Source organism: Prinia subflava, chromosome Z (assembly GCF_021018805.1).
Source record: "Prinia subflava isolate CZ2003 ecotype Zambia chromosome Z, Cam_Psub_1.2, whole genome shotgun sequence".
In the NCBI taxonomy this organism is placed as follows: Eukaryota; Metazoa; Chordata; class Aves; order Passeriformes; family Cisticolidae; genus Prinia; species Prinia subflava.
In genome coordinates, this window is record NC_086283.1 from 23682200 (window position 1) to 23710000 (window position 27801).

At 42.8% G+C, this 27801-nt stretch overlaps 1 protein-coding gene, 1 long non-coding RNA gene and 1 other non-coding gene across 6 annotated transcripts; all 3 read left to right on the forward strand.

Moving 5' to 3' along the window:
• The first annotated feature begins 929 nt into the window (after positions 1-929).
• Positions 930-11842, forward strand: LOC134563924 (PABIR family member 2-like). Of its 2 annotated transcripts, none has more exons than XM_063422355.1 (10): positions 930-1385; positions 1708-1786; positions 3061-3117; positions 3487-3530; positions 3611-3665; positions 3889-3990; positions 5194-5282; positions 5803-5867; positions 8140-8236; positions 9273-11842. In XM_063422355.1, exons 1-10 carry the CDS (start codon positions 1270-1272, stop codon positions 9421-9423), a joined length of 855 nt encoding a protein of 284 aa, XP_063278425.1. In that variant the 5' UTR covers positions 930-1269; the 3' UTR covers positions 9424-11842. The 2 variants fall into 2 exon arrangements, with proteins under 2 accessions (XP_063278425.1, XP_063278424.1); XM_063422354.1 differs by having other exon boundaries at positions 1133-1385; positions 5197-5282.
• Positions 9050-9193, forward strand: LOC134564831 (small nucleolar RNA U109). The gene has a single exon (XR_010083668.1). It is a non-coding gene; the product is annotated as a small nucleolar RNA U109 (small nucleolar RNA).
• Positions 11843-15671: 3829 nt separating the features above from the next.
• LOC134564436 (uncharacterized) lies at positions 15672-25012 on the forward strand. 3 transcript variants are annotated; one of them, XR_010083558.1, is made up of 5 exons: positions 15672-17224; positions 18175-19137; positions 19676-19760; positions 19847-20199; positions 24251-25012. It is a non-coding gene; the product is annotated as an uncharacterized LOC134564436 (long non-coding RNA). The 3 variants fall into 3 exon arrangements; XR_010083556.1 differs by having other exon boundaries at positions 19676-20199; XR_010083557.1 differs by lacking the exon at positions 19847-20199.
• The last annotated feature ends 2789 nt before the right edge of the window (positions 25013-27801 follow it).

Below are 27801 nucleotides of genomic sequence, written 5' to 3' on the forward strand. Positions count from 1 at the left end.
CATTTCAGTGAAAGAAACGTAAGCATCAAAAGCAGTTGATGAGACACAGAGTCGCCAAACATAGAAAAATGGAATGTGCTCAAGTCAGTCTCGATTAACAAAAAATGCAAGGAGGTACCATAATAAATATTAAGGTACAGAAACAAGAGTTCTAACCACTTTTCTAGAAGCATCTCTCTTCAATCATTTTAAAGTAAGAGAATAATTCATCTAGCTGTGTTCCCAACTAAAGTAGTTGAAATGTTGAAAAATCCCAGCTTTTTTATCTTAACAGTTTCAACATCTAGCACTCTGGCAAAAGAACTGTTTTATCCCAGGAGAAAATGAAGCCCTTTTAAAATTTAGTGCTGGGAAAGACCCTGAAGCCTCCTGCACGCAAGAGACAAATGCAACCTATTGCAGAAAAATATTGTAAAGTAAGCACAAACTTTGAATCTTTGATCACTTGGAGTGAGTTTGCCCAGGCCAGTCTCAAAGCTGAATGTAGTCAAGACCTAGGATCATATCTCAAAATGAATTTTACACTAGATTTCTGAAAGCTGAGCAGACTCTCATTGCATCAAAGCCCTGGTACGTGCTCCACCAGCTAGGGAGGGCGGGAGAGAACACTGGGAAAGCCTGCGGGACTTAGGTCGGAGAGGGCTTAATCTTGAAGAAGGTTGTAAAACCTTTTCGCACTAAAACGAGAATAAAGGCGCCGGGTTTGAGGCCGGGGTGGGACTCGAACCCGATCCTCCTCAGGCCGCGCCCCCGCAGCGCGCGCGTCCCAGCGCCCAGTGCGGCGTTTCAAACACACACGCGCTCCTCGCACAGCCAATGAGCGCGGGCAGGCACCCCGGGGGCTGTCGGGAGCTCTCCCGCCGCCGAAGCAGTACCGGGGTGTGGAGCCACTGCGCATGCGCCTTGCGAGGCGGGCGGTACTGCCTGCGCCCCGATTCCCCGCGCGTGCGCAGTGCGCGGCGGCGGTGGGCTCAGAGCGCGGTCGGCACCGAGGGAAGCGCCGGGAGCAGCGGCAGCGCTCCCATCGCTACCGCGGGCAGCGGCACCGGCAGCAGCTGCTGGAGGAATTGGCCGCCCCCGGGCCGCCCCCGGGATGCGGTGCTGCTGCGGCCGCCCCCCCCGCCGGGCCCGGCGCGCCCCCGGGCTGAGCCCGCGGCGCCGCCCGCGGGGCCTGTAGGGCCGGGGCAGCGGCGGCCCGAGGAGCCGCGGCGGCCGCCGGCAGTGAATGGGCGCCGCGGCGGGGCGGGAGGAGCCGGAGCCGCCGCCGCGATGGCTCAGGAGAAGATGGAGCTGGACCTGGAGCTGCCGCCGGGGAGCGCCGCGGCCCCGGGCGACGGCGGCGGCCTGAGGCGGTCGAACAGCGCCCCGCTCATCCACGGGCTCAGGTGAGGGGCCCGGGCGGCTCGGCACATGGAGCCGTGGGGTAGCCGCTGCTCGCCGGCCTCGCCGCGGGCCTCGGCCAGGCCCGACACTCCCTCAGCGGCCTGTGGATCGTGTCCCTTGCCCGCGGGGCCGGGTCCGCCAGTGCCCCCTTGTCCCCGCTCGGCTCACGGAAGGTGCTCGCCGCGCTCCCAGCAGTGTTCCTGTTCAAATAAAATTATGTTTTCAGCGCTCTGGAGACTGCAGCGCGCGTCACAGCACTGTGGAGCTTTAAGTAAAACGCATGCAAAAAAGCTGTTCACAAAACTTTGTTTTCTCCCCCTGCAGTGACAACTCCCAGGTGTTTCAGCCTTACGTGTTGCGGACTCGCAGGAACAGCACAACAGTTATGACCCGTCATGGAATGGTGAGGAATCTTAAGCATGTCATGTTTACACACAACAAGGAGTAATTGGAGTAGAGAAATGAAGTTAAACTTGGTTTGTATTTGCACTAAGTGTCCTAGCAAGGTTCCAAGCTGCAGAATAAGCATTTTTTCACCTCTTAAGTGCAACCTATAATGAAGTATTACTGGTGTGTCGACTGTGTGTTTTAAAGTTAATTTATGCCTGACTGTTCGAAGAGTAAGATTCTGTCAGAATTAAAAGTCCTGAAAGGGTGTTTTATTTTTTTATGAAAAACGGATAAGGGAGTCACAGTTCTTTGTTAACCTGTTTGATGTAGTGCTCTTTTATTGTAAAGGCAGAACACTAGACCTCAGAAAATCACTGAAAGAAGAGGAATTTATTTGTTGTTCTCTGTTATAAAGTCTGGTAGTGTACACGACTGCAGTTGTTTAAGTTTTCGAAGATGTTACGTTTCTTTTTTTCTGCTGTCTCCTTGTCAGGTGAGGGATTTCTGTGCTCCTTCCACTGAAATTTTTCTGTCTTGTCTGAGGGTAATGAAGATCAAATACTGCTTCTCCTAAAACCCTAAAGTCCTGACATAAGTTTCCTCTATGTCTTCTGTTCAGGAAAGGTGACAGGGATTTTTAATTTGAAGTCTTCTGGTGTGAGATTTCTTAAGAATCCAGAATTTTAGAGCTCGTCAGCAGATGTGACATTGGACACACAACAGTCCTGAGTGGGAACTGTTGGCCGATTTATATATGGTCTTAGAGTTCCAGAGGAATGAGTTACATAAAATTGCACACAACTGAAAAATTGCAGAAGTTAAGCTTCAGGGAGGGTTGTTCAAGACTGAGCAGAAGCACTGAGATTTCTCCTTTACAATAGCCAGCTGGTTGAGTAAGGTGCCCTCCAGGAGTTTGTCATATCCTGGGCAGTGGGGGATTGTGTAACAATCACAGTTGCATTTGTAGTGTCTCCCTTGTCTAAGTGGCATCTGTAGCTATTTGTGTGCTTGAGATGCTGAGCAGTATCTGCCTGCAAGTCAGATCCGTGTCACTTGCTGAGTGAAACGAGGAATTTGTGAGTGGTGAAACAAGTCTTTTCTCTTGAAGGTCAGTGTTTGCTTCTTTGCAACATTGTTTGAGTCGTCCACATGTAGTTGTGCAGCTCTACACATTCTTAGGGAGTTCTCTATTTTGAACTCCCTAAGAATGTAGTTGACAGGAAAAAATTGTGTGTGTGCAAGCAATTATGTGTGATTTAATCATTATGGCTGTCCCTTCTTTTCCAGTTCTTGTCATCATCTCCTATTCGTATTCCTAGCAGCCGACTTCATCAGATCAGAAGAGTAAGTGGAGTTTTTAAGTTCAGTAACAGAATGAAAACTACTGTGTGATACTGAAGTACTTGCACAGTTGGGGTTTCTTTCCTATTGAGACATTCAAGTAGTAAAGAAAACGGAATATGCCTTAAGACTTAATTTCAACAGGAAAGTGGCTTTGCAAGGCTTACTGTTGTGTTTGAGCTACCTTGCATTTTAGAAGTATTTCATTTAAGAGAAGCAGTGAGCTGGACTGGTGGCTGACCTGTCTTTCTGTAGTGGTTCTGCTGTTCATATTTCAATCCTGACGGTAAATAATGGAATCATGAGTATTATTTGAAGTACCTGTGATGAATCAAATGTTATGGGAAGACTTAGGACATTTATCTCTTGCAGGAGGAAGGAGTGGATTTAATGAACAGAGAAGCCGCACACGAAAGGTGAGTGTTACTGAAAGAAGGTGATAAAATAGCCAGAGTTATCCTCTTTGTAGCTACTGATGGGGCTTTTTGTATTCTAGGGAAGTGCAGACAGCAATGCAGATAAGCCAGTCATGGGAGGAAAGCTTGAGCCTGGTAATCTTTTTATAGATGTTTCTTATTTAATTCTACTTTTACACTGAAATGATGAATTTAAGGGAAAGAGAGGAATTAACTGAAAATAATTTAAGAAGGGTTTAAGCTTATCTGCTTTAGCTACTTTGTGCATTTGACCCAGTGACTTTCCATTAGAAGGTTGTGCCTTGGATTTCAAGGTAATGTCCTTGCCAGTGCTAAATCTGAAACCTTGTATTCACAGAGCGACAATGACTTGGACAAGTCTGAGAAATCTTTTTCCCCAAAGAGGATAGACTTCATTCCAGTTTCACCTGCACCTTCACCTACAAGAGGAATAGGAAAGGTAGGACAAGGAAGAGACAATATTTCAGAATTCTAGACCAAGCTGAGCTGTCAACATGTGTAACTTCACAAATTGTTCCATAGTTTAAAAAAGCCAAATCCATATTTTATTGATTTCTAAGAATCAAATGTTTGCCCTCTGGGAGCCTGTAGAATGTAAGGATGTTTCCAGTTACTGCTGTTTGTGCAGTGTTTAGATGGGTTGGGGTTCTGGTTCTAGGGAAGCTGGAAGAGGTCATGAAAATAGTCATGGACAGGATCTCCAGGTGCAGAAGTGGGGGGATTTTGGGGAAGAAGAACCAAAATTAGACGGCACATCTGTGTGGTGAGAGATGAAAATGTGTCTGTCAGTTATGGAAAGGAAGGCACAAATTCACTCTGAAGGAGGACTTGGGTGTGATGCACTCATACTGAAAACTGGTGGCATATGCAAGAGAAAGAGGTGGATGTTAGATAAACTACTTTTCCACTGAGGATCGGAAAACTGAAATGCAGCACAGAGAAACTGGCACCTGGGTTTAAAGATGGGCTGCTTGACCTTGTTTGCACCTTCTTGAGTGATTCTTCTTTTGTATAAAGAGTGAAGTAATTTGTGTGGTCGTGCCAGATTGGTGCCTGTAACAGCCGCATATGAGTGCTAGGTAAATGTGTTCCTGGGGAAACATTGATGCTGGCTGCTGGTCATGTACCTTTGGAATTTTGATCGTTGAGCGCTAGCAGATAACTTGACAGAAAGATTGTTGTGTTTAGCTAGAAGTATTCATGGGCTAGGATCAAATCAGCTGCAGAATCACAGAGCTAAATACCTTGTTTTACTCTCCAACGTTGTCAGTTTTCAGATCAGAGGTATTTGAGTAAACTTAGTTTGTTTAACAAGCCCCTTGATAGAAGTAAGTCCTGAGTACTGTACTACTGTTTCTAAATGTAACAACAGAAACAATTCTCTTATTTAGAGAACAGTGTCTATTTCAATTTTACTTCTCTTGCGGGTTTCAAGTTTAGCTTAATCTGACCAGAATTGCATGTTTTTGTAAGTTAAATTCTAATACTTGTAAGATTATGTTTGATAAATTGGGTAATCTGTTGCTAGTTTTTCTTAAAGAGTAAAAAGGGAATAGAAGGATGTTTATTTTGGAGCGTGGAGTGTAACTGAGTATTTTAAAGGAAATTCTGAACTATCTTCATTTGAACTTTCTTCTTGCAGCAGTGTTTCTCACCATCATTGCAGATGTTTGTGAGCAGTAATGGATTACCTCCAAGCCCTATTCCCAGCCCAACAAGGCGATTTTGCAAGTAAGTAATGAGCGTCTGTTGTGCTAACACTGGAATTTAAGCCAAAGATGTTAGGGCATTAAAAGAGATTTCAGTTTTACAACTGCCAAAGCATTGCCACATAAAAATGCTCTGAAAGTTCAACCTTTACCAATGGCAGCTCTATGTGTGCGTGCTCTTAGAGAGCATGTGTCAACTTTAAACTAAACTTGGTAACTTGAGGGGGAGTTCTCAGTTATTTCAAGTTAACTTTGTCAGCAGATTAGTTTTATATAAATGCGCTACAGAATTTAGAAAATAGTTGAAATGAGGATGTGATTCACTAAGGGAAGGAGAAAACCTTAGAAAATCCATGACAATTTATTGTGGCAGATAATCTGCTCTAATAGGCAGCCTGTATTTGTTATCTACATATTTAGATTCCACAAGAAGTCCAGTTGTGCCAGCAGTAGTTTTGAAGAAAGCTTCATATGCTGCAGTTCTGTTGATTTGATGCAAATTGGAACCTTTATAGGCCTGACTCTCAGTATTCTCTCTTCAGCAGGAGGAGTCAAAGTCCAATCAACTGTATCAGGCCCAGTGTTCTTGGCCCCATTAAAAGAAAAGGTATCTGTATTTACCTTACCAGATGTTTTAATATGGATGTCGTTTTCTAGCTGGATGTATTTTTTTGTTACTCTGTAAATATAATGCACTTGTAGCCACAGTGAAGTGGAATTTGCCAGGCATAACTCAAAAATACAAGGTAAAACTGGTCTAAAACACAGGAATAAAAAACTTTAAAAACAACTACTGCTTGACAGAGGCAAACTGTATTATATATCAAATTAAATGTCAGAGCTTACGAATGTTCATAACATTCCTGCAAGTACCACTGAACAGTGCACACCCTTCAGATCATCTTAGGAATGTTGCTTATCATGCTGTGTCTTCTAAACTTAGTACTGAATGTTTGTTTTCACTCTGAAAGTTCAGAAGGTGAGTGTTTAGAGAAGTTGAATAGATCAGTGCCCTTTCCTCCTGAAGGGGGGAAAACACATTCTTTCCTGGAACTTCTCCATGTTAGAGATTTTCAAGTAACATCCCCAAACAAATCTCCGTAGTAGAACTGTAAGAATGAGATATTCTTGAAGCGTGCCTTTATCTTTGCTTATCGTTTCTGCTTTTTTTTTTTTTTTTAACTTAGGCATTCTTACCTGCACAAAAATGTCCTTTTATTGTACAAGACTTACATTTAGGCTTCGAGAAGAGTTACTGTTTGTTGTTTGGCTTTTTTCTTTAGTGCTGCTTGTTCTGTCAGATAAAGAACATTGCCTAACTGATATTGATTTGACAGAGGAGAGAGACAAGTTTTCTCTGAGATGTCAGCTCTGTCTTGGCTTTTGTTTTCTGTGCATTTTAAAGGCACTAAAATTGAACAAAAGTTTATTAGGCTAGATGATCAAAAAGGAGTAAATATCCACACTTTACAGAAACTGGAAAAGCAGTGCAGGTAGAGGGACAGGCCTTTCCTCACCAAATCCATGTGCTCCCATGGAGCATCTTTTACAAAGTGGAGATACGAATTATCTTTTTCTTACTTGAAATACTGAGCAACTTTCAAAATGTTGCCTCATTTTGAAGCATCTAATCCATTTAAATGAACTTATTTTCTTTTCCTAAATATGTGGACCTATTTTTTTCTGATTTTTAGCAGTAGATTTATAGTAGGAGAAGGAAAGCCGTGAACTTTTCACTGTGATGGGGAATTAATATTGATGGACTCTGCAATGTGTTGTGGCAGTGCAGATTTGTCTCTGAAATTTAAAGAGCAAAAGTGTTACCTAAGTTGGTGTTTTGTTCATTTTTCTGCAAGACAAAGTATTTTATAAACTTTTTTTTGCCTTTTCTGCTTGCTAGAAGCAGTTATTCCTTGCATTAAGACAGGAATATATCCCTGAGGGCTTAAGGAAATTTAAATTTTGGAAGTTACCAGTCTTGTATGAAATGTTGCAGTGTGATTCTATTGTAGAATGTATAGACTGGTTTGCTATAATGCTTAACCTCTGTCTGTTTCAAGCTGACTCTGCAACTACTGCAAAGTTGGTGAAAGCCAGAAAAAGGATTGCCATTTTATGCTTTTTTTTTGTCTCCAAAGTAAGAATGAAAATATACATTAGGTGAGATGGTGTGGGTTTTTTGTTTACAAATTCATGATATTTTCAAGTATCTGTTGCAGAGCAGCTCTTAGTGAGCCAGCTCATTCTCATGGCAGATTATAAACAGATTACATGAATTCTCCCCATCATATTTAATCTCTTGGTGTCTGTAGATGGTTACAGGTACAAAGACAGTCTGATCCATGATGAGTTAAGTGGAAATGCTTCCACATGACAGATTTATTCCATCCAGCTTTCCTGTAAAAGTATCCATGCATCAGAATTTTTTGTACAGGGGAAGGGTAAACTCCCAGTGTTGTACAGGGGAGAGTGAACCCAGCTGTCATTCTTATTTTCATAATCACAATTTTAAACTTCGTATTTTCACTTATGTTGGTTACCTCATCTCAGCTGTTTACTTAAAACTAGGTCGTGGTAATTAGTTTGCTTTAGATTATTTTGTCTCATTGCAGTACAAGCAGCAAGTTTTATGTCTTTGAGATCATTGTAGCCCCTCAGATACTGCTGAAGTTTTAGCCAAGGGTGGACTGGATGGTCTAACAACAGCCATCATCAAATTAATGTCTTAGCCAGGTGCTTGGTCAACTGAATTAGAGAACTTGAGTTACAAGTGCAACCTTGGAGTGTTGTAGGTCAAACCCCTCTTTTACAGCAGACAAATATTAAATGGATATTCCGGAGACTCAAGTGAGTTTGATTATTTACACTGTTTTCCTTAGGTGAAATGGAAACTGAAAGTCAGCCAAAGAGACTTTTCCAAGGAACAACCAACATGCTTTCTCCAGATGTTACACATCTGACAGATCTCAGTTCATGGTAAAATGTTTCATGTGCCCTGAAATGGCAAAACAGGGAATGTACATATATCAAAAGGTTTCTAGTTTGGTTTTTTTTTTTCCAGGAAAAAAATACTTGGTGTGTATCTTGCGGATTGTGTTAATGGGAGCTATCCTGTGGTAATGTCCTGTGACAATGGTCCTTCGCCTTTGATCGATTCTTCCCAAACAGACTCTAGCCTAGATTTTGTGTATCGAAGCTTTTACACTGCATATAATTGTTACAAAATCCCTGCTGATTCATAAGCAAAGTTACTTTACTTCGTCATTACAATAAGTTGTAGGCACAGGTCATACAGTGTCTGTGACACTCTGCTGAATACTTACAAACTGTGTGTGAGTACTTGAGTGTTCTTGTCCCTAAGCTCATGATTTTTAGAGTTATCTTTACTACAATCATAAAATACCAAGGTCTTTTTGTGTTGAGTCAGATACTAAGTATTCAGAAATATCAGCTGTTATTACTAAATTTTAGTTTACCTACAGACTTGAAACTGGTTTTTTTCATGGGCTTCCCCCTAAATTGCAGTGGTATCAATTATCAATTTATGTGCCCTCTGGGATCTTGTATCTAAACTTCAAAATCCAAACACAGGAATTCTGTGAGGAAAAATAGGTCTCAATCTTGCTTTCAATGGTGCCATGTTGAAGAGCATACCAGCTAGTTAATGACATCTTTGCTGCATTGCTGATTAATTTATTACTTTTCCTTTACTATAAGCTTTTAAGGTTTTATACTTATTTGTTGTCGCCTCCTTTCTACGTCTGATTAAAACCAGCTTCATAATTCATTCTGCATGTTAAGAAAACCCAATGATTCTGCTCCTCATTCCCGTGAGGAGCATGATTATCTCTAACATGCTACAGAAAACAAGGAGTTTTCAGGGCTGCCAGTCTTGCAGTAAAGACTGAGTGGTAGTATAGGTCTCCTACAAGTCCTGTCCAAGAGGGAAGCATGTCAGCTTTGTTCAGAGCCTTATGCCCCTGCACTAAAGGACCTTTTTCCCTTTCCCCAGCCTGTCCTCTGATATTCTCGATGGGAGTAGCAGCAGTGTTGGCTCTTCCTCTGATTCGTTGACTAAAGGCAGCATCACCACAGAGTCTCCAGTGGCCTGCTCCAACTCCTGCTCCTCGTTCATTCTGATGGATGACTTCTCACCCAAGTGACTTTACCAAGTCCTGAGTCAGTGTCTGGCTGTGCTGTCTCCTTCCTGTACACTGGTACAGAGAAATGAACTCTGATCCTTGAACCATTCATATGAGGTTTATTAAAAGGAAAAAATGTTGTTACTGTAATCCTTGGCTACTTTCCAGTGATTTTTTTTTAATTTATCCATTTAATGGACATTGTAGACCATATTGATGTCTCGTTTTGCGAATTTATTTTTTAAACAAGATGTCTGCTGATAATATACTAACTTCTGCTTTCAGGAACTTGCATACACTTTTTGATTCCAGAAATAGGTATTGACCTATTAGTGTTGCAATTTTTAGGAATGTGCTTCTATCATTATCATGGTAACTATGTCTAGGGAAATAACTTGGTTTGGAAGGATTTGAAAATACTAATTTATTCTCTGGCACTTCTACTATTGAGTAAAATTATTCTTGGTTTGTTCTTTTTTTTTTTTTTCAGTTGCTAGCCTCAAATTCCTTTACAGAAGGGAGAAAAAAATATTTTATTTTCTTAGTGCTGCTAGTCATTTTTATGAATTCATTTATAGAAGACCACATTGGGTGTGGAAATCTCACTCTATCACATTAAACTAAAAACCCCACAGCAAAATAACTAATGACTGTCACTTTTGCCATCAGTGAAGAAATAATAGTACTCTACAAACATGATTAAATTAGCTGCATAGTTCTCTTCCCAGAACATTTGTCTTAGAGATTGTATGAAATAAGATCATTATTCAGCAAGATTTGACCAGGAAAAATTAATCCACACCTCGATTGAAGACATACAATGCAGATAACTAAGTTAATTAAACTACTGTGTAGGAGAACCGTGTATGGCACCATCGATGTCTCCTGTGGCATTGAGGTCATAAGTATTTTTGTGCCTTAGGGGACATTGTTACAAAATCATGGAATGTAAACCAGAGGGGTGGGTGGGGAAAGTCCTTTGTGTACAGCTTGTTTATAGAGTGCTTACCCAAGTCTGTCAGCGGTGCTGCATCCCTTAGTGTTCCTTTCCGAGGTGTGGAGGTGCTGGGGGCAGCCCCAGCTCCGAGGGGCAGCCAAGGTGAGACCCTTTGCAGCTGCTCTGGGCAGAGTTTGTCCCTTTGTTGGTCATGAGCAGAGCAAACAGCTCAGCAAATGTTCTATTCCTAAGGAAAGGCATTGGATTAGATACAAGCTCTGCAAATTGCTTGGTGAAGGAGTTCTCTTTGAGGTCTGAGTAGTCTTGATACAGTACCTTGGTCAGTCTGAGGTAGGAACAGATATTTTACTTTTTAAAGACTAAAACGGGGCAAAATAAATCTGTTTGTAATCTACTGTGTTATGCTATTTATTATTTATAACTCTGTAAAAAGTCTGTGGTGATGAATTATAGTATTTTTTTATGATTGAATAAGTTTTTTATGTTCAGTAATTGCTGGCTGGTTTGTATTTAATACGCAACGTTGTCTGCCAGAATCATAAGCTTCCATTTTTGAATGTTTGTAACATAAATGCTTTTGTTACCTAAAAGTACAACTTGTGATCTTTCTGAAAGAAAATAGCACTGAATTTAAAGTAAGAATTATGTGCTTTAGATGTGAGCACAATCTCTGGCAATATTGTCTGGTTAAAAGGGGTGGGGGAGAACCATAGTTTTTTCTGTTCTGAGGAAGCCGTTGGGTATCCAGAAGACATGTACATACCAGATTATTTTTAAAAGTGTTTCCATTAAATTGTAAGAAGTACCGGAATGGGCCAACAGTGGCACTATTATTTGTATGATCATTTCCACCTGTGGAGCATTAGTTCCCCACTTCAAATAAATGTGCATATTGTAAAATATTGTCCATTGGTGCCATTTTTAAATGAGCTCTACAGTACTGAATGTTAATTTTATTTATATATGCACAGTGCTATTTCTTGAATTTTTGATGTCTTAAGTCACTTAATTATTTTTTTATTCATGCCTGTATCTTCTCTGCCTTCTTGGTGCTTAAAGAAGGCTGCTTTTCCATTTGCAAAATATTGATAAACAGTCTGTGATAAAATCCAACCCTGTTACCTGTGCCCCAGCTCCCTTCTATTGTGCTTCTACTGGTACTGTGATGTGTGGAAATCTGAACGAGGGGTGGCTGGAGGGGGGAAACCTATTGCATGCTTTCTTAAACCTGAGAAGAGCATAGCTATTGCTTAATTTTGGCTGATTTACCTGTACAATTGATGTATTCCAGATCTGTTTGTTAGTGGAGAGTCCTATCTGAGTGCTGGCCTCTGTAAACATTCGAATGTAATCTGCATAAAGCGAGCGCACAAATAGTCACTCTTGTTACAGCAGTTTTTGTAGTGTTCTGGCTATTCCCCACTCTGGGAAGGTCTTGTAAAAGACATTGCTCTTTTATAAAATATATACGTAACGCACACACTCGCTGTGTCTGTTGTTTCAGAACGAATGGATGTCGCTGTGTAATAGGCCCAAGGAAGGCCCGAGTTCTCTTTGGCGCTCCTGACACAACTTGTTCATTTTGAAACCAAGTTTCCTCATATGCTGATTATTGCTACTTAACTGTATTGGAGTTTCCACTGCTTCAGGGTGTTCATTGATACTGTAGCATACTCTGACTAGAAGTTACATTTCTGCATTTGTTACCTGCCTTATCTGAGGACATTAGATACTGGTAGGGAAAGAAGGCCAGGTGGGGCTTGTAGTCAGCTTTAATGTATAACTATTGACATTTAACAACTGGTTTTTATGATTTCACCAGACTTATTTCTGCTGAATTGCCATGATGAGTGGCTGAGAATTCCCATCTTTCCTCCACTTCCTTCTTTTTGTATGGGATCATTAGTGCATATCTGGGAATCACAATTATGAATTACCTTTAATGTTGTAATAGTTGAGAACTAAGTTAAAAATACCTGTGCAATTCAAGCAACATTTTAGATGGACTATTTTTAATATGTTAATTAACACAGCATTACAGCAATTGTCTTTGTACAGCTCATTGTCCAGCACTGCCTTTAGATCATATCCAGAGTACGCTGAGTCCTCCTTTCATGTGCTTAAAATACTGGAAGGATTTTACCAATGGTTTAAACAAATGTGCGTGTCAGCTGTGGAACTCTGTATGTTTTGATAATATCGAGTGTTCTCCATCAGGAAATGGATCACAGTGTGCATGTTTCATTCTCCTTCATTGAATTTCAAATTGGAGGATCATGGGCGGGCCCAAAAGCCTGTATTTAAGGAGCTGTTTTCCTGACTGTATGTGATTAAATACTTTCTCCTACAATGAAAATAATTAAACTGTCAGTGGGTGAGGATGTAAATCTGAGTCCTGCAGACTTTATTGGAAAACTCATTCTTGAAAGGCTCGAGGAACTCTATACTGCATAAAAACACCAAAGCAGGGTTTTTTAAATATTATTTTGTAATTCATGATAAAAATAGAGAACTCGTTTTAACAACTCAAAGTGCTAAAAACATTTTAAATGCAAGGCTTTAGCTTGGCATGTTTCTCCAGACAGGTCCACACTGGAGGCCGTTTGCAGAGGTGAACTTGAGCAGTCTCAGGCAGATTTGGAACTGAGGTTCTGGTGCACAAACATAATAAACTGGCCCAGGGAAATTTTTTTTTGCAAATATTCTTATCTGTAGACCCTGCTAATAAGTTGTGTGACAACAAAGATGAGAACTTGCTTTTCCTAGAAGGAATTTCATCAGCATATAATTTTCCTGGTAACTTAATAATAAAAAAAGCTTTGTATTAACGTGAGTTCAAGTATTTAATGAAGTCACAGGCCTGTTGCATTTGCTTTTTTGGACTAAAGGCCAAAGAATATTTTTGGAGCTATACAAACTACCCCTTGTATTCCAAGGCTATTGCATGAATGGCAGCTGTCCATAGTAGATGAAAAGGAACTTTGCCTATCATTGAGTATTTTAGTCTCTCTTGAGGCTTGCTAAATAATCCTTAACAAATCCAGTGTAAAATGTGGAGGTACCAGAAGACCCAGTGAGAAGGAAGGAGTGACTTGCTCCCCTAACTATAAATTAAGAGTTTTAGCCTTGAGTTTATCTTACCCAGCTAATTTTCAAAGGAAAAATGCATTTTTCAGACAACCGAGACTTTTCTCAGGGGTCTGCCCTGTTCAGACATAGAGGAAAAGGCTCCTTGTGGGCAAGTCTAGGGCTGTTTTGCTTAATCCACTCCAAAAACACAGAGCTTTGCTTGCCCATCAGGATTGGAGAAGCATTGCCTCTGTTCCAGCTGGTTTTGGGGAGGGCAGGGATTTGGCATTTCCTTAAGGGCTGGTTGTCAAATTCCCAAAGGTCCCAACAAGCAGCTTTGTCATCAGGCTATAATCTGAAGTAGATAATTTTTAGAGCAAGTCTGTTTTCCGAGGGAGTAATTATGCTGCAGAGCTGGTTTAAGGGTGACAGCTGGGTTTTGCTGCAGGGACACGGCTGCCGTTCCTATAAATGCAAAGGCACAGAAGCCACTGTAAAGTGTCCCTGCACCTCAAGGCTATCCCTTTATCCCTTTAGAGTGGACTGGGCACTTGACGGAAGTATCTTGTTTCAATCCAAACCCTTTTTGCATTCAAGCTGCTTTTTATTACTTGCTCTTAGATCTTAAAGCCTTTTGGTTTGAGTCTTGCCTCTGATTAGCATTCTGGGGCCAGCATTTTCTCTTAAAACCTGGAGCAGTTTGGTTTGTTGTTCTTGCATTACAAAGTTTGGAGATGGGGAGGAGGTGGGTTCTTGCTGTTAACAAAGAATGCATGTTAGCTTGTATGATCACAAAAGGTTGTGGGGGTTAAAAGAAATGAGACCTGAAAGCAGAGAACAAAGAAATGCCTATTTTTAGTGAACCAATTTGGTTGGATTGATACTAGGCTCTTTCTCTAAACACAGGCAATAGTCTTTTGAGCATATTTTTAGTAGCAGCAACAAAACCCAATGTGCTTCCACCTCCAAAGTCTACTTACTGTAAAGTATGGATTTGTTACTGAAAGACCACAAGTTTTGTTCATCTCTGACCAACCTGGCCAGGTCTCTCTTGGTGTCTGCCTAAGTTTGCAGTGAGTGACAGTTCCTGTGATTCCACAGGCAGTTAGTGACACCAGGCTGGCAAGCAGTTCCTGTCAGCCCAAAAAGAATCATCTTACACTCTACAAGAGTTCTGACACTGTTGTTCTTCCTTAGCTTATTTCTGAGGGCTCTAAAGTTGTATTATCTTTTATAAAACACAATTATGATTTACTCCTAATTACCATAGGTTGACTATCTTACTGAATAGCTGTGGCAAAATTCCTGGTGGACTCTTGCCTGTCGCTCATCTTGGGATATAACAGAGTTTAGTATTATTCATTATTTTTCAGATAATGCAATGTTTTCTGGAAGAATTATCCTTTGTGTTCTGATTCTGCAAGGTGTTTGGATATAGTTTATGCAGAAGTCCTCTGACAACATGAGTTAAATGAATCTTGAAGGCAAAGACATGAGATTATATTTTTCAGAAGATGAGTGCCATAAGCCCTACATTACATAATGAAATCTCCTGCATTCTGCCACCACTTTTGAGCTACCACCAAAGCTGAGTAAGTTGGCAGAAGCTCCCAGCTATTATTTGTGTTTGGATAGTTTGGAACACAGATTACAAAAACTCTATTGTGCTAGAACAAAAATATTTTCCTTCCCCCAATTAATTTGCAATTTAAATTTGTCATGAGAACTGTAATTGTTTATCAATGCAATGTGTGCTCAACAATTTTTTCAGTATGCAAAAGTTAGGGTTTGTGATTGGCAAGTAGGAAGCAGGTGGTATTAAAAGCTGTGAGCCCAAGTAAAATAAAGGATGAAATGAAAGTTAACTAATCCAGCATCTAAATAGAAATGTTGGATCTAACCTCTGACAAAGCTCTGCAAGTCCCTAAAATTTTGGCAAAATTCAGCTACTGCCACGAACTTCACAGTTCTCTCTCAACCCTAGTTAATGTCAACACTCCCCTATCTAGGACCAGAACCTCCATGAATTTGGAAGAAAAATAAATGTGAAAAGGGGGAGCTAGAATAAAAATGCCTGTGTGTCTATGATGTATGAGTACTGGTTTGAGAAATGCTACAAGGTACAGTGAGATGGGACAAATGTGCTTTGAATAAGAGTTGAGGACGTGCTACGTAGAGTACGTGTAACATCTTGTTCGTGTGCAAGAACAGACTGTGAAAGAAACAGCTTTGTGTGGGAGAAGCAACATCAAAGGCCCTGAAAGAACTAGTGCTGTAATAGGAAACATTTGCCTTTGAGGACTCTTTTTGCTTCTGGTCGCTTATTTTTTTCCTCTTTCTTTTTTTTTTCCCTCCTCTATTAAAACACAGCAGCTGAGCAATGAAAGGAGCATGGGGTAGGGTGAGCTGGATGGGCAACAAGGAGGGATATGGAGGGGTAGCTGAATTTGTGTGGGATTGCACAACTTCCCTCCTGCCCCCTTCACACAGAGTTTGCATCAGTGGTTGTGTTTGTTGGACAACCAAAGCAAGGCTGGAAGCTCAGCTTCGTGTCTTTAGCTGAGGAGTTAGTGCACAGGATTGTCAACTTCTGTCAAGCTTGTCCTAGGTGTGGGCAAAACTCTTCCTGTGGGCAGAGCGGGAATGAGAGGGAAATTAAGGGTGTGGGAGTGGGACAGAGGTGCCCCAGAAGCTCTGGGCACTCTGGGAGAGCACGAGGGAGCTGGTGGGACAAGGGACTGTAGATAAAGCACCGTAAGTGAGCAGGGGGAGGAATGTCACCCAGCAGGAAGGACTCGACCTGGCAGCAGGCTGGCGCACACACTCGGTGTGAAGAATGAGATGGTTTTCCTGCAGTGCCGGGATTATCCTTGTTGCCAACAGAAGGCTCACGCTGAGGGGGAAAGGTTGTGGTATAGCTGAATGTAGACAGCAACCTGCCCCAGCCACATCCTACAGCCTGCGCCTCTCTGGGTGTGTTTTTGGGGAAGTAGCAGAACTTTTTCGGCCTTGCTTTACATTGGCAACAAAGAACATCGAGCATGAAGGACACAGAGCGAGCCTCAGTGCCAGCGAACAGCGCATCCCCGACTGTGCTGGGAGCTTTGGACCAGCTGCGGGAAGTTTGTGGGGCTCTGGATGGCCACGGGATGGCGTCTCGTGGCTTGCAAAGCACAGGACGGCGCTGGGTGAGCAGTGGTAACACTGCCTGAGGTGCTCTGAACTGCACTCACTCTGCAGCTTCTGTTGCTAGAAGCTTCTAATGTTTTCTTCCTTTTCACTTACGAGGTAAACTCTTAATTTCAGAGTTAACACTAACTTCCCAGAGTGAAGGCTTCATGGTAATAACCTCAAAGCTGATTTAAAAAATGGTTCTCTGTGGCTGTAAGGATAATGCAGTCCCATGCTAGAGGGGACTTGGATCAAATTTACTGACAACCTGAAATGAATGAATAGGCCCTACTTACAGCAAGACAGCTTTCCTAGGAGTACATTGCACACTGGCTGTTTTCCCAGCCCCGTGGATCCTTTCAGGAGCCTGCTGTGGCATGTTTTGGTTGGGTTTGGGGTATTGCAGTGTACAAGCTGGGTTTTTTCCCAAGTGCTGATGCTGCAGTGTTCCCATCAGACTGCATGCAGAAAGCATCTTCCTGTTTTTTATCCAAATGAGCACACACAGACCTGGATCTTGGAGAATGTACTGCAGCTTCAGTTCTGCAACCTGCAGCACACGGGGAATGTCTGCCTGCATGGAGAGTGTCCACCCATGGAGCCCTGTTCTGCTGCCCTGTCCAGGTGAGTGCTCAGGCAGGACTAGCCAAAACGGGCCTTGGTGTCTGCTGCTGCTTTTGACAGATATTTGGTTATTTACTGAAAACCAAGATGAGAAACGGGGCAGCACCAGCTCTGGGCTGTGTGTGAGAGCTGCCTGCAGGGTCGTGGTGTGGGCTGGGATGGTCCAACTGCTGCCCTCCAGCTCTGTGACCTTACCCAGTCTGGAAAGGAGCTGGAGGAAGATGGGGGAGCCTCATGATCTTCCCAACAGGCTTTGGGATCCCTCCACAGCAAGTGCCATACTGAGGCTGAGTACTATCAGCACTGGTGCTGCTGGGAATTCTGGTTTGGCCCCTGGATCAGTGACTGGCCTTGTTGTGCCTGTGCTGTACATAGTTTTGATTGGAGCTGGGAGCGGTTTCTCTGCTCTTTCATAGTTTGCCTTCTCCTTTGCACGTCTCCAGCAGGAAGTGCAGATTCAGCAGGCATTGTATGCCTCAGCAGCCTGCCAGCTGCCTTGCTGAAGCTAATTCACAATTCAAGTCACTCCTGATAAGTTTGCAAACAATGTACAGTGATTTCTGAGCTAGATAGCAGCTGAGCTGAGCTCCTCCACTTCCAGCCTGTCACTTAGACAAAGCTCTGCACTTACCTAGTGAAGCTCATGGGTCAAACGTGGCCTCAATATTTTCTGCTTCTGTGATGTTTCATAAACTTCTTATTTGTTTAGGAGTAGCTTTGAGTGTCTTCATTATTATTGAAACCCTCGAGTGTGTGGAGACACAGAGAGGGCATATGGTTAGTGTTGGTTGAATATGAGTTAGAAATTGAACCCAGGACTTCTGACTTGCAGTTTAGCTCTTTGATCACTGAATAATTTTGTTACCCCCTTTATAACACACTGGAATAGCCTGGGAATTTCACTGGGAATAACTCCAGTGAAAACAAGAGAAACTTTTTTTTTTCTTCAGCTAACTTCATGTGGCAACCATGAAAGTGTGGAAGTGTGCTCTGAGGAACTGGCCCAGAGGAAGCGACTGCACTCGTGGCTCAGCAGCCCTGGCAGGAAACAGCAGGTCAAAGTTAGAAGGAACTTACTTAAAAGCTAAAGAGTGAGTGGTGCAGCAAGCACTGCAAGAAAGCAGGACTCAACAGTCAGTGGGGGAGCTTGGGATTCTCTGTTTCAGTCCTTATTCCACTTCCTCTTTTCTTGTTCGCTTCTGTTTAACCAGAGAGATGCCAAGGTGATGATCTGTCAGGTGAGAATTTGTAGGTGAGACTCTGCCCTCTCCTGATCTGAGCACAGTTCCCTCTGGAAAATGGGGCCAGTGCAGAAAACACGCTGTTTAATCTTCCTCAGTATGTTTTTATGAAATGAAATTAAATCCTCACGACTCTGTATTTCAGCTTGTCAGATAATGTCTTTTTTCAGACATGTGTAAGGTCAGTAGTCACAAATATAGCAGCCTGGAACTGCAGGGTTTGACCATTCTGCACAAAATGTGGTATAATACAGTGGCGGAAACAGGAACATATATTGCTCCTGCCTGATGACAGCAGAGGTTTTTTCCTAGGTAGGCTTTGGGAAGCCCTCCTTGGTGCAGTTTTCGAAGGGCATGAGGTCACATCACCCTGTAAGCAGACTTACATTTTGGAGTGTATCTGTGCCGTGAGTTGGTCTGGGTTTTTTTACTCCTCCTTTGGTATTGGAATTGAAAATTCAAGTTGGAGAAATGTGAAAGCAATTGGGCCTAATCCATTCCTGTTGTTACTCCTTTTGTTTTCACTGGAGTTACTCCAAGGCTGAATTCAGCATATGATGAACAACTTGTTCTCCAAAGCTGGAACTTAGGGAAGAAGGTTTTAGGGATGATCACGCAACTCTGGGGCTCCTTCTCAAACAGCTGAAGCTCCCACAAGAGGGACGATATTTGGTGAGTTCAGATTATTGAATTTAGTACAACATTCTAGTAATAAGTCCTCTAGTCATAATAAGACATTATTATCCCTTAGAAGAATGACTTGAATAAAACCCAACTGCTTGCTCAGATTAGATGGAAAATTCTGTTGATCTTATTTACCAGTCAGCTGCACAGATACCAACCTTGAGAAAACACAAATAGTTCTGAGCCTGGTAATCCTCATCCTGCTCCCTGTCCTCTCATCTTCCCTGGGACCAGCCCCTCCAGGGTTGCTGCCTGTGAAATGTTCACTGCTCTTCATGCATTGACCATCTCAGCTGCAGCCCAGGGAAGGCTCCAAAGAGGTTACAAGCCCTAATTCTCTCTTGGTTAGATGGAAAAAGGAGGGTGCTATAAGCTATGGAGAAGCTGACTGTTACTAGCTGAGGACTAAGTGCTGTTTATTTGAGTTGTGGGGTGGAAGGGGGGGGTTGTTTGTTTGTTGTTATTTTTTTCAGGATCAAGAATATTGATGTCAAGAACTAAGATGAAACTCTTTACAAATTTGCAGGATGAACCAGTCCTCACTGCTGGTTAATTCCTCCTGTGTTCCTGTGAGCTGTTGGAGGGGTCATGGCAGAGGCAAGATCCCCATGGTAAAATCAAGTTTTTCCTTCTTGGAGAAATAACCATTACTGTCTCTCTGGCTCACTCCATTTCATTTACTTTCTAAACAACTTAGATCACAAAGGACTCCAGGAGGGGTGCAGCACTTCCAAAGAAAAGGCCTGGGTTACTTTCTCCAATTTAAGACAATCTTATGAAGGTTGTGCTTCCTGCCCTTGCCCAGAGAAGAGGATTTATGACAGATGCTTCTGCAGCCTGCATGGGGTGATTTGGAAGGTGGAGGGTGCACCAGTCTCGCTGTGCTTCGGAGGCCAGGGCAGCTTTCTGCTGAACAATACAAATCCTGGCTGACAAACAGAAAATCCGGGAGCCCAGCTGACACAGATTCCCTTCTTGCACAAGCTCTGGTGTGTTGGGGCACATCTCCTCAGCAGCTTTGTTCAGGCAGTTTCCAGTGCCACAGCCATGGTATGTCCTTGGTCTTGCTGAGGGAGAGCACTTATTTGTCACCCTTCCTTTACTTTATTTCTGACCTGGGGATGCCAGCTGCTCTCCATGCTGCTCCTCCTTCCAGACTGTCTCTATTTACAGTGATCCAAGCTGCAGTTTGTACCCCCACAGCCCTGACTACCAGGGATGGCACAGAACGTGCTAAGAACAGAAACAGCACTACAGGAAGGGGCATTTATAGTGCTTACTACACTTAATTAGGACTAGAGGAAGCGCTTCCTTAATGCCTCAGCTGATGCACAGGGTGAAACACTTTCTTCAGCAGTTACATATTTAGGAAGTGAGGAAGAACCTCTCACTTTAAAAATCAAATTGAAACAACTTACAGCTTTACTTGTCTTGACCTCTTTCTCTCCATAACAGAAAACACATCACTAATAAGCTTGTTGGGATAATGGTCAGTGAGATGCTGTTTCACTTAGATCTGAGGAGATTTTAGAGAGAGGGCAGAAAATTTGATGTATTCTACACAGTTACTGACCCCAAGGTCAGTGGAACGAACACCAGGTAGCCACGAAAACTGAAAGAATAATGAAAGAAAAATCTTATAAACCACAATGTGGAGGGATTATCACACCAAAATTTGCTTAAAGTTCACATGGCAAAGAGGATCTTTGTCTTCTAGGAACTGTAGCTCCTGTTTGTCCTCCAAGATATTATCACTTCCCCAACTTTACTTAGTCATCAAGAGGGCTGTAATTTGGACCAAGACTTCAATACTAAACTAGCACATTTCTGCTCAGCTGAAGCACAGGGCAGGAGGGGGTGGATTTTTCCTTCCATGGCTGTAGTTCTGCAGGGCACCCAAACACAATATAAATGTCTGGATTCCTACAACAGGTTTTGACACAGTTTAAAAGTGGGATGTGCTCAACCTCTTTGTGTGCAAATCATGTCTTCCCTGAGAGTCCAGCACTAGGCAAGAGTGTAGGCTTCTGCCTGCAGCCCTGCTGAGCTCTTGTTTTGTCTCCTATTTGGGCCTTTGCTTCACTTCCCTTCAAGCACTTGGCTCTAGGAACTCGTGCATCTCATCTTTCGCTTTGAAACTCTCTGTTCCTACTGAGTCACCTGGGAATTGCAGATCTCAAGAGTTTGGAAACTACAAGATATAAAAAAATAAAGCCTTAAAAACCTGTATTGTCTTAATTCCTGGAGGAGGTGGATTGCAACTCATGTCCTTGAATACTCTGCTTAGGTGCTCAGCCCATTTCTCTTGTAACCTGAAATTTTATTTATTTTGCCATATGAAATATTTGCCCAGGAACTTCTACCCCCAGGTTAGTAGTAATGCCTGTGGTGAAAGACTGGCTTCTTCTTAAAAATCTTTCAAGTCTGGGTAAAGGACACAGACATGCAGCCTGGTGTGGGGAGTTGGTAGGGGTGTTTTGGATGAGTTATTACATGACCTCACACTGTACTTGATTCAGGCACGAACTTTCCTGAAGCAGGGAATTTTGGGTTCTGGATTCAGCTGTGAGAGCAGAATGTCACTTTCCAGATGGGCATCCACTTCTTGAAGAAAATCCCAGTTCAGTCTTGGCCATCAAGGCACTGGATATTTTCCTTGGTGCTGTTCCAGAGCTCCAAAAATGCTCTGTGTCCCAGGGAGGTTGTGACTTGTCTGGGAACTGTTGGTCAGACCTGTCTGTGGAGGCCACTGGATCTGAGACCATCAAGGGGCACGTCAGGGCCAGGCCCTGGTGAGTGCTGCAGATTTTATCTTCTTTTGTTCCCTTTAATTTTGCTGTAGTGCACAGCCATACTTCAGGACTTCGAAGGGCTGCTTCTCTAATCTCCCCAGCAGGATTACTGCCACTGGAAATCATGAGGCTTGGACTAGCTATCAACTTTATCAGGAAAGCTTCTTTCCGGCCAAGCCAGTAAGAGCTTTGCTAAGTGGGAATCTTGGGTTGAAGCTGCTCTTATATTTCACAGATGACCTCAATGAATGATTTACTAGGAGAGTAAAAGATTAGCCAGATTCCTCCAACTGCATCTCAAGTCACATAAAGCACTTGGTTTTGTTGGAGCGTGGGCAATTCCTATTTCCTTAGCCTCGTTAGACTGTTTTATAGTGACTAATTACCCTGCACTCCCTTCCCTGGGAATCAGGTCCCTCCTGGGGAGGGATCCATGCTCCTTGCGCAAGCCTCACTCGTGCCCTGGGACAGCCGTGCCCATGCAGGCTTCTCCACTTGGGCAGGTACCCAACAGCCTCGAGATGTGATGTCTCCAGATGTGTTTTACTGGAGAGGTTCATGTCCTTCTGGGAGAAAGATGGTCAAGGGAACACTTAAAATACACAATGAGGTGTTCCCATAAAATTATCAAAAGCTTTGCTGAATCTTCCTGTGGAGAAAACCATCACTGCAGAGTTCAAGTGAGCAGAGGTTTGGGAAGGGCAGAACCTCTGGCTTTAATATTTTAACAAGTCTCCAAGGCTTGGAGAGCTTCTTCTTGGGGGAAGAGAGATTACCCCATGTTTGCCTGTTACAGAGTTTCTCACATTTTTCTCCTTTACACTTGGCAACCAGAACTCTGTGTCTGTCTCTCTATGGCAATTTCTACAGAGTCTGGCTGTTTTAAAAGACTGCAGTACTGATTTAAATATCCAAATTGGAAAAGCAGGGTTTAAAGTGGACCAACTTTTTCCTTTAGAGTGTGACTTGTTAAAGATCTTTGTTAAACCATTTACAAGGGGTCTCACAAGATGAACGGATCTTTGCAAGTAATCATTTGTATGATTTCCATTGTGCTTTTCTCCCCTGCCCACTAAATCAAAACACAATCATGAGATCACTAAAGGGCTTGCAGGGAGGGATGGCCCATTGCTATTGATATATGAAGTGTGCATGCCATAAAGCCTAAAGCAGTATTGGCATGTGCTGATCTCCCGTGAACAATCTTTGATTTATGGTCGTCAGAGATGAGAGTCCTGGGCTCACTGGGGGAATCAACCCCTAGCAGAAATGCTTCAAATACTTGGAGTTTAGCCAAGAAGCCAAGAAAAGAGGGGTTTGTATCTTCCTTTCTCTTTGCTGTGATGTCCTCTCATACAACACTTAAAGCTGTACAAGGCACAGGGATGAGTGGAAATAGCCTGGACAGCTTCATCCCCAAGACATCAAAAGTTGTTGAAGACCCACAGTCTGCCCCAGAAGTACAGATAATAAAATTTGTTGCTTTTCTGATTTTTGCATCATGATTTGGACAGAAAAACTGGGGCTGAACCTAGCCTTGGCAGCTCCTCTTGGTTGAACCTGTGGCATAAAGGAGTCCCTTTGATAAAAGCTCCCCCACTGCAGTTTTCAGGGCTAAAATTTTGATGCAAGTTATGACAGGGTGAGGGAGGAGTTATAAAAAGTATAGGAACACAAAATTTTGTCTTCTTCTTGGCAAAGGTAGAAATAAAACATTTGTGCACATTTCCAGGACAGAACATTATCTGCTGCCAGTTGTGTCTCATATAAATTAATTGTGCATTGGCATTTGTTGCACAATTTTTCAAGCCTATCAGTCAGCAGAGCAGACCTTTATTTTGAGATGACTGTGCCCTCCCCATGATCCAACAGGCCTGTAGGAGCAGAATATTAACACCAAACATCACATTAAAAGCAAATGGCATCCTTTGATGTTTAAATATAAAAAAGGACAGCCTGTGTTTATGAGGGCAACACCAAATCTCAGGGGATTACTCACCATGACAATTTTTTGAAGATATTAAGTCACTCACACAGATTTTATCCGTAGGCTGCCAGACCAGGAGGATCCCTGGGGTTGCCTGAATGTGATCTCCCACCAGTGACCATCGAAGGTCTTGGAGCCCTGCAAGTCCTCATCAAAGACTGAGACTCCATTTCTCATTGCCAAGCAGATGGGGCCGTTGATCGTGGTTTGAAAAGCCCCTGTCAAAAGTGGAGAAATTAACAGGAAAGATTCAAAGTCGTGCAAAAAGACTGTGAAATAGTGAATTTCCTTAATTTTTGAATATCTCTCTCATTATTTTCAGGTGCGAGATTGTTGTGCCAGATGCACCAAATGGACACCTAGGACCCCGATATCATACTGAGAAAAGGTGCTGGGCTGTGATTCCAGGATTCCAGCTTTTGCTGTGAATCCCACCACATGTGCATGTCTGGAAGCCTGTGTCAGCAATGGTGGGACAGCTCTGCAATACACAGCTAGAAAGCGTTCCTCTTGCAATGCTGTCTTGCTTTTTATTCTATTCCTCCCTTTATTCTATTCCTCCTGTCACTGCCAATGCAGCAGTGGATATGCTTCTACAGAAGGGGTTGTTCTCTGCCCTTGTCCATGCACAGATTTAAGATACCCCTTTTCAATGACAAACAGGAATTGGAAAAAGCAGTAAGATAAAAAATTAAATATAAATGTATTTATGAGATTACTTAAAGTGCATGTTTCTTACTATTTTGTGAGGATTCTGCCTGACACCGGCATGAGGGCGATTGCCTGGGAGAGAGACAGGCAGGGATGAGAAAGGAAACAGCTGTGATCCCTTTTTGGAGCAATTGCTCTTATCCATCCCCTTAGATGTATCCCAATGTAAATAACCTTTCAGATCACTTTACAAAGTGATTGCTAAGTGGGGCTGAGGAGAAGGAATTCTGTAATGTAATAATTTCTGTCTTCTCTCTTCATTTTCCTGCTTGGTCATAGACAGGAAATGTGGCTGGTTGTTAATTTGAAAGCATTTGTAGTGGTGAAGGCATAATAGATATGAAAGTTCACAAGACTCTGACAACTGCCAATGTATTAAGTCTTGCAGATGAAAAAAATGAAAGCCGCCTGTAAAGGATTCCCATTTGTCATGGAAACCCCACAATACCACAGGACAGCTGCTTGCCTGGGATCTATACTTCATATATAAGGAACCAGAACAGACACGTGCTCTATTGCACAGAAAGTACAATCCCACAGAGACAGGTAAATCATTCTTTATATGGGGAAAACATCATCTAGAATTAATGCTTTCTGTAAAAGATGATTTTCAGGGTTTGTTTGCTATCCACTATAATCAAAAATATGTGTTAAAGATCATAAATCACAGTCTTTTATATTCTTATGCCCTAGTACCTCCTCTGGAGATTGGTTTTATGGTGCTACAAGTGTGGCTGGAGAGCTGGTGGGGTCTCGTTTGGCAAGGAGCTCTCCTGTTGTTGAGCTCAAAAGTGAAACAGGTGGCAAAAGTTTCCTGGGAGATGCTAGGTCTGGAGTTTTTCCTCCCCTCAAGTCAGTCGGTGCTTTACCTTGCACCCTGTATCAAATAATTTGGTGAGGTTTCATTTGAAAATTAGAATGAAAAAAACAGTCTAGGGCTGAAGCTTTACCAAGCAGCTGAAAATTAGAAAAGGCTAAGCTGTGATGCAAAGGTAACACAAATTTCATGCAAGGGGTGAACTTCTGGAAAATCTTCCTCTGGTTGTTTTGGGGTGTTTTTATTTTTCATGGGGCATCTTTGCAAGGGTTTCAAACACATACTTGGACTTCAGCGTGACCAGATTGCTTGGGAGGCTGCCACAAAAGGTCCCTCCACAAAAACAGCGGTACTACTGTGAAGTCAGGGAGGAGAAATAATCCCCCTCAAGCTCCCTATGAGCCTCCTTTTTGATATATTTTTAGCAATGGCTCCTTTTAGTTCAGTCTGTGTCAGGAAATTCTGCACTGAGCTTCCCACTGTGCCATGCTGTGCCGGCAACGTCACAAGGGTTAAGCACCTCTGCGCGGAAGAGTTTATCTAATATTAATTTCCTTAACTTTGGCAGATCCAAAGATTCTTCCCATCCTTTCCTCTTCTCTCCACTTTTTGGATACTGCTTCAAATAACCAAACCAAGGAAGGCAGCAAATCTTGTAGAACAGGGGTGACAAAATTATGAAAATATAACGTCAATATTAACCCAGTTGCAGGCTTAGTGTGCGCAGACATAGGAAAGTGAAAGAATACTGGAGAAAGCTTTCAAAACTTTGTTTCTTTGCCAGAGCTCAATCTCTAGACACTAATTTAGCTGTGCTAGTAATGCATTTAAATGTGCTCCTCTGTTAAGCAATATATTCCCTGTGGAGCAGCTCTGGAGCAGCTGTTAGCTACAGGCGTTCTGTAGGCTGAGGTCTCTGGGTCAGGAGCACTCATCTTCCACCAGCACAGCCCCCTGCACTGCTCCACACATCTGTAATCTGTATTTGGGCGAGATGAGTCCCAGGTTTCAAAGTGCTGTGGCTCAGCTGCTGACAGAGGCTGAGGGCAGCTCGAGTGTTTGCTGCTCTGCCGGAGGGAGACGACGTGGCTGGAGCCTCAGCACTGTCCCTTGTCTCACCTTCGCTGAAATCGGCACTGATGTCGCCGTGAGGAGCAGTGCCTGGCTGCTGCACACTCACTGCAAGCCACATAACCTGCTGCTCCCATGCATTCAAACACAGGCACTTCATTTTCTTTAAGCTGGTCTTCCTTTGCCAGTGCCTTCAGGCTCACAGAGTGCCCACGGCCAGCTGAGACACCAGGGCTGAAGGAGAACAACCTTGATTTTGCTGTGGCTAGAGAGAGAGATTATATTTAATGTAAAAGTTATTGTCTTGGGCAGTCTTCATCTCACCAGTGCACAATTCCAGAATTTAAATTAAGTCTGGAGGCTAAAAGTGTGTTAGTCATTGCCCATACATCTTGGGGGAAGCAGGGCTCTCTAAAGTCATTTTTAGCATTAGGCATCTGGTTTATGTTTATAATGATTTATTCAGCAGTGGGAGACAGGTAAGGAACAATTGTGAAAGACAAACCAGAAAAGATTGCATTTTTCAAAGCTCTGAAGCCATTGTTAAATCAAAGTTGTCTGACTTCAAAAGGAATATATAACTTCATTAGATTATTTAAACAATGTACAATGCTCACAAAGTTGGCAGCTATTATTAGAGGCAGAGTTGGTAGCACAGCCTTCTCTGGAGGTTCATGTCCCTTCTAAGTACAAGATCCTGCTCTTATGTCATGACTCTGGCTTTTGAGTTTTTTTAGGAAAAAAAAAATCAGCCAAGTACTTCAACGGCCTGCGAGAGCCAGGGAAGAATACATTATTTTTTTCAGTGTTAGAATAATTCAGGAAATCCTTTCTTTGGAAAGATCTAATGCTTCCATACTTTGAAAGGGGGACTTGAGATCCAGTGTTGGAAGATAGGCTTTGTGCTGAAGCAGGCGTGTTGCCATTGCCATAAGGGCCTGGCCACAGTTTTTTCAGTTTTATGAGACTCTGAAGAAGTCTAGTTTGTGTCTGTGCAGTAGGGCTTTGCAAGGGCTTCGCTAAAATTACAGAAGAGTCTCTGCTCATGTCTTGTGCCTGGCCCTCACTGGCCTGTGCCAGTGGTGGAATTGGTCTTTCCCAGCACCAGCTCCTGTGCAGCAGGACTTCGGGAAGGACAAGGAGAAGCCCATCCACTGCAGTGTTGACATACTGGAGCAGAGATGGGGACTGTGCCTGGAAGAGGGAGCCAGTGGGCCAAGGCAGGTTGGGAAGAACAGGCGGAGAAGTTCTGGTTCTTTGCCCATTTGATTCCT

Bases quoted from the DNA above. Each gene is read 5' to 3' on its own strand.
- LOC134563924 (XM_063422355.1), top strand. From the start codon at position 1,270: ATGGCTCAGGAGAAGATGGAGCTGGACCTGGAGCTGCCGCCGGGGAGC. The intron at 1,386-1,707 runs GTGAGGGGCCCG...CTCCCCCTGCAG, and splicing joins CCGCTCATCCACGGGCTCAG to TGACAACTCCCAGGTGTTTC. The intron at 5,868-8,139 runs GTATCTGTATTT...TGTTTTCCTTAG, and splicing joins TGGCCCCATTAAAAGAAAAG to GTGAAATGGAAACTGAAAGT.